General features: G+C 40.5%; 1 protein-coding gene across 1 annotated transcript; it reads right to left on the bottom strand.

Annotated features, from left to right (window-relative positions):
* Positions 1-1,251: 1,251 nt before the first annotated feature.
* On the bottom strand, positions 1,252-6,237 carry PCNA (proliferating cell nuclear antigen). Its single transcript, XM_043480461.1, has 6 exons — positions 5,820-6,237; positions 4,584-4,681; positions 4,378-4,445; positions 3,491-3,685; positions 1,737-1,860; positions 1,252-1,646 (listed from the first exon to the last, which is right to left on the bottom strand). Exons 1-6 carry the CDS (start codon positions 6,038-6,040, stop codon positions 1,567-1,569), a joined length of 786 nt encoding a protein of 261 aa, XP_043336396.1. The 5' UTR covers positions 6,041-6,237; the 3' UTR covers positions 1,252-1,566.

Consider the following 6,237-nt stretch of genomic DNA (forward strand, 5'->3'; position numbering starts at 1 on the left):
TACTTGCTCCGGTTTCAAGCCCGCCTTCTTTCCAGCGGCCCGCAGAAGGCGTCGGGTCTTAGGGCTCCGCAAGCGGAGCGCGCCCCGTGCGGTTTTCTAAGGCTCTGCGGTCCGGGCTGGCTGTCCGCCACTTCCGCCGGGGCCGGTGGGTTCCTAGGCAGCGGCGCCGCCTGGGTCACAGTCAGGCCCAGGGCTGCCCGGCCACGTGTTTCTTTCCGGCCGCCCGGGCAGTGTAGAGAGCTCAGTGGCGCTGCGAAACGCGGAAGCCGAGCTGATGAAGCTCCAGAAAGCTGGAGTTGTCAGGTCTCCGTATGCCCAGGGAAGGCCGCCTTACCCGGGGTCTGCGCAGCAGTCTCTGCCGCCGTCTACCTCACCCACTGCTCTCCAGTAGCACCCTGCATTCTCGTGCTTGTTTCCTGCACATCTTCAGGCCATGCTCCATTAAGAGGCCTGCCCACAAGGGACATTTTGCAATACATAAAGCTTAAAATGTCAAGCTTTATTAAAGTATAATTTACATATAATAAAGTACAATTGGGTTAGTTTTTTTGACAAATGCAGTGGAGACATCACCACAGTGTAGATAAAATATTTTTTTCACTCCAAAAACTTCCACGAGGCCCTCTGCTGTCAGTCTCCTTCCCCAACACGCCCGGAAGATAATTTATCTACTGGATACAGTGAGTTCTACCACCGGATAACTAGAATGTAATATGTGACTTTGTAGCACAATTACTGCTGGGCCTTTTTCACTTTCTTGGTTGACTCCCGACACCCATGGAAACTATTTTCATCCTTCAGGGGAATAAGTCCCCCTTGCCCCTCCCAAAAGTCTACTTACACTAGAAAAACTATTTTTGCACAAACATACTTCTTGGGACCTATCACAGATCTGCTAACACTTCCAAGACTCCTGTAGAAGTCTCCCTAGGCTAAAAAAACACTTCCCTACCACAATGCTGTAAGTGGCCTTATAAAGGCCACTGAACTTTACAAACATTAAGCTTCTGTAAAGTGTTAGTTTCTGCTAATACTAAGTATTATATGTGTTCTACTCTCTTTTCATTTCTTGAGCTCAAGTCAGAATACCAAAGTTAGTTTGGCAAATGAATCACCCCAAAATACTCGCTGTATTCGGAATACTTTAGACTGAAAAAATAGAGCTGTTACATGAAAGAGTTGCTTGAATTGTAACTTGTTTAGGATACCTGCAATCATTGTAGTCCAAATGAAGGCACTGTCCTGTGATGCTTAAATTTAAATGACTTTTATTTAAATTGAAAATGATACTTAAAACACATTTAGGATCAAAACTCTTGTTTATAAAAACTATAAGGATTATTCCTAGGTAACGCAGAAGTATTACTCGGTTAACAAGACCAGATTTGACTTTGGACTTTTCTTTAAACAAGTTGTAGATGATGGAGAAAAAAAAATTATTTACAGAAAACAGTATCTACAATATGTATTCAGAGGTACAAAGACAAAAAAGACTTAAGTGTGTGCTGGCATCTTAGAAGCAGTTCTCAAAGAGCTTAGTTTTATTTCTTTGAATTTTAAGAATGTCTAAGATCCTTCTTCATCCTCGATCTTGGGAGCCAAATAGTACTTTAAATGTCCCATATCAGCAATTTTATACTCTACAACTGAAAGAAAACAGGAGAACATAGTTAATTATTGAGAAGTACCACATACACCACCTACAAAACCAAGATTCAACAAGTTTATTATCTTACCAAGGGGTACATCTGCAGACATACTGAGTGTTACTGTAGGAGAGAGTGGAGTGGCTTTTGTAAAGAAGTTCAGGTACCTCAGTGCAAAAGTTAGCTGAACTGGTTCATTCATCTCTATGGCAACCTTAGGGAGAAAACACAAGATTCATTATACTGAACGACATTAAGAAAACTGCAATCCATTCATTTATAGTATACATTAACAAATAATCAGCTAATAAATAAAGAAATAAAATATATTAATATATTACAATTCTGCAAACCCTAATGACTTAATGATTATAGACAAAATTTACTATGGCTGATAAATCACAAAGATATCCAAATACCTCATGTCTCCTATAGAGGGACACACCACTATCTATAAAATATTCTCCTTCTCCCACCTCCAAACACAACACCTTGAAAATCATCAAGCCCCTAGAGCTGTATCTATCAGAAAAAGGATCTGAAAAACATATTAACTGACATAAGGAACTCAGTGAGCAAAATCCAGACTTTGGGAAATTTGACAACAAATGACTTAGTTTCTTCAACAAATGAAATTATAATGGAGAAAGGGAAACAAACTGGATTAACAATGGATTAAAAAAAACCTGAAGAGCACATCCCAGTGAACTGTAATGTATGGACCGTATTAAAAATCTTGATTCAAATAAACTGAAATAACAAGGGAAGCAGGAACACTGAAAAATTCCTTAACATTAATTTTCTTAGATGTCATAAAATGTTTATACTATAGTAACAGTAAGATATTCATGTGTGAACTTTTTAAATTTCTGGCTGTGCCTCACAGCTTGCAAGATCTTAGTTCCCAGACCAGGGATTGAACACATACCCTCATCAGTGAAAACATGGAGTCCTAACTACTGAACTATTGAGAGAAAAAGAAAAATCAAGATTGGCAAGGAAATGAGATGTAATTTAGAATAAAAGAATTAGCTCCTGGAATTTTGTTACTAATACATATTTATTACATATATATATTTAAACTCTTTATTTAAAAGTTAATATATAAGGATTACTTAAGAGCTAGATTTTCCTTTTATTGATCCTTTTATTGAGTTGCTCAATTATTTGGTAAAAACATAGTAAATACCCGCAGAAAGTCAAAGGTAGCCTTCCAATCATATTCTTAAGAGTATGTGTGGGACTGATACACAAACACATTGTTCTGTAGTTTATAAAGGCTGCACTGAATTTGCATTCCCTTCTCACAAATTTAAGTAAGATGGCATTTATAGATCAGTTGCAGATTTCAAAAGTGTCTTTTAATTCTCACAAATCAGTTACTTGAAAATGCAAATTGTAAAAAAAAAAAAAAAGAAAATGAAATTGTTTTTCTTTAGAGCTTTCTTTAATCTTAGCAATTACCTTGCTATGGACTGAATGTTTGTGTCCACCCCACATCAAATTCACATTAAAACCAAATTTCCAGTACGATGGTATTGGAGAGGACTTTGGGAGATGCTTAGGTTAGGAAGGTAGAGCCCTCATGAATGGGATTAGTGCCATTTAGAGACCCCAGAGAACTTCCCTACCCCTTTCACCAGGTAAGGAGGCTGCTGATTTCTTAAACCAAGAAGCAGGCCCTAGTCAGACACCAAATCTGCCAGCTTCAGAACTGTGAATAATAAACTTTTGTTGTTTATAAGCCACTCAGTCTATGGTATTTTGTTATAGTAGCCTTAGCAGACCAGGACATAATCTAGTTTAATTCTTCAAAGTATTTTATTTACTTAAAAACTACTTACAGCTTCCTCCTCTTTATCAACATTACTTGTCTGTGACAACTTAATATTTCCATTTCCAAGTTCTCCACTTGCAGAAAATTTCACTCCATCTTTTGCACAGGAAATTACAACAGCATCTCCAATATGACTGAGATCTCGGCATATACGTGCAAATTCACCAGAAGGCATCTTTACTACACAGCTATACTCCTGTTCCTATAAAACAAAGAAATGTAAAGGTCATGGAAATGAAAGATTTGGCACCCTCACTTCCTGAAGATTCAACATCTAACCAAGAACTCAGAATTCAAGATTTTCTGATTACTCTGAAATATCACTCATTGTGCAATTTCTTAACATTCTACTAAAAAAAATGCAGATATAAAAAAGTATAAGAATAATCACACTAAGAAACCAATTAGAACTTAAAACTTTTAAAAGTAAATGCACTATCCAGGGAACAAGAGCCTCCACCTATCACTCTATAGGAGGTCTAAATCAAGAAGACATTAGGATATGGCATACAAATGCTAACAGCGCAAATAGGTTTGCTTTCCAAAACAAGAGCATGTTAGGCATTGTAAACATCTGAACACATCTTTTGATGTTGATAAATCTCCTCTCAATAAAAATCAAGCACTCTAGGAATAATTTTTTTTAAAAGATGCAGGGGTTAATGCAAATATGTCCTTGGCAGCAATGAATTCAAAGCAATGAGCCACTGTAGAATACCATAATTTAATAAAATGACAAATATGTCAGTCTAAATACCCTATTCTGGAATATTCATGAGCAGATATATAGAAAAGTTCTGTTAGGAAGTAGGCTTTAAGTTATTATATAGATATATGTTATATAACTATCATGACTGTGTACAGCATGCTCAATCAGAAACTTCTGATACTCACTGGAATTCCAAGTTGTTCAACATCTAAATCCATTAACTTCATTTCATAGTCTGAAACCTTTTCCTGATCTACCAAAAGAAAGCAAATTTGAAGAAAAACATGTAAGTTTAAAACTAAGAGGTATATTTTACAATCATCAGACTTGGGAAATACTGACACTGCATTTTAGTTTCCTCTACCATAACTCAGTAGAAGGGTAAACTTACTTGGAGCTTCAAATACTAGTGCCAAGGTGTCTGCATTATCTTCAGCCCGTAAGGTAATGATGTCTTCATTGCCAGCACATTTTAGTATTTTGGACATGCTAGAACAGAGAAGACAAAGGGTTTTAAATCAACACCAGCTTCTCAAGATCGTTAGTTTTCTAATGGAATTAAAATCAGGAGTTACCATTTTTAACCATTTAGCTGCTGTAGTTTAGACCTCAAGTGGTGTTCGACCCTTTTGCAACCTCCTGGATTGTATCCTATCAAGTTCCTCTGTCCATGAGATTTCCCAGGCAAGAATACTGGAGTGGGTTGCCATTTCTTTCTCCAGGGGATCTTCTCTACCCAGGGAACGAACCCTCATCTCCTGCATTGGCAAAGGGATGCTTTACCAGTAAGCCACCAGGGAAACCCTTAACCAGTACGCCATCTGTCAGACTGGGGAGTTAGGAAAACGTACTGCACGGGGGATATGCAAGCCGGTCCAGGCATTTTGGAATGCAATCTGGCAGTATTTATATCCCAAAGGCCCACAACATACCAAGAGCAATTTCACTTCTGGATATAAATAAAAGAACAATATTTTATGAATTTCAAATCCCTTACGGTGGGTGAAGTAAATTATCGGGCCAACTATCTTTAAAAATGACCTAATACACCTATTAAAGTACACTGCATGTACTATGGGTATTTATCATATGCTTTAAGCTGTCAACATGGTATTTATCATAAGCTTTAAGGTTTAAATATGTGTATTTCAAAAGTTGAACGCCACTGCCCTGGAAAAAGTTATCAAGTCCAGGATCTTAGGGTGCTCACCGCAACTTTGCAGTAAAAACAGAAATACTCTGGTCCCTAGATAGGGTGACAGAACTAGGATACACTATAAAGTCAACCAGGACCAAGGTTTCTCGTCCAAGTCGCCTGCACTTAATGACCAAAGCGTTCTGCAACAGTCTTTTCCTGGCACCGCAAAGTCCATCATTTTCCCGCCACCACCCGCTTTGTGACTTTGGCGCGGAAAACAGCCGGTTCGCTGTTCGCGCTGCAGCCAGCGCGGGCTTTGCAAACCGCGCGCTCTGCTGGGTCCCGCCACCACCCTCACTCCGCAGCAGGCCAATGAGAAGACGCAGATGGCCCACGCCAGCCAATGAGGGCCCGGCTCGTAGGAGCTCCCGCCAAGAGCCAGACGTAGGAGTGGACCAAGGCCCGGATGCCCGAAGCTTTGGAGCTCACCTGGTGAGGTTCACGCCCATGGCCAAGTTGCGGTCGCAGCGGTAAGTGTCGAAGCCCTCGGAGCGAAGGGTTAGCTGCACCAAGGAGACATGAGACGAGTCCATGCTCTGCAGGTTCACGCCACTTGAGCTGATGTCCCAGCAGGCCTCGTTGATGAGATCCTTAAGCGCTTCCAGCACCTTCTTCAAGATGGAGCCCTGGACCAGGCGCGCCTCGAACATGGTGGCGGAGTCGCAATGACACGGCTACAGGTAGAAGGAGTGAGGAAGGTGTAGCCGGCTTAGGCTTCACAGGATGAGAGCGAGAGGCGGAACACGACTACGAGTGCCTAAGACGAAGGAAGCCACTAACAACTCGCCGCGCCTGCAGCCGTTTAATACTGCCGCGTCTGCTAGCGCGCGCTACGCCCCCGCGCCCC

The sequence above is a fragment of the Cervus canadensis genome, chromosome 10, assembly GCF_019320065.1.
Source record: "Cervus canadensis isolate Bull #8, Minnesota chromosome 10, ASM1932006v1, whole genome shotgun sequence".
Taxonomy (NCBI): domain Eukaryota; kingdom Metazoa; phylum Chordata; class Mammalia; order Artiodactyla; family Cervidae; genus Cervus; species Cervus canadensis.

What these genes read in the sequence shown, in the direction of transcription:
- PCNA (XM_043480461.1), bottom strand. Translation starts at nt 6,040, where the DNA reads ATGTTCGAGGCGCGCCTGGTCCAGGGCTCCATCTTGAAGAAGGTGCTG. An exon ending in ACTAGTATTTGAAGCTCCAA is followed by an intron (nt 4,446 to 4,583) that starts GTAAGTTTACCC and finishes TTCTTTTGGTAG; the next exon opens with ATCAGGAAAAGGTTTCAGAC. An exon ending in GTCTGCAGATGTACCCCTTG is followed by an intron (nt 1,647 to 1,736) that starts GTAAGATAATAA and finishes GTTTTCTTTCAG; the next exon opens with TTGTAGAGTATAAAATTGCT.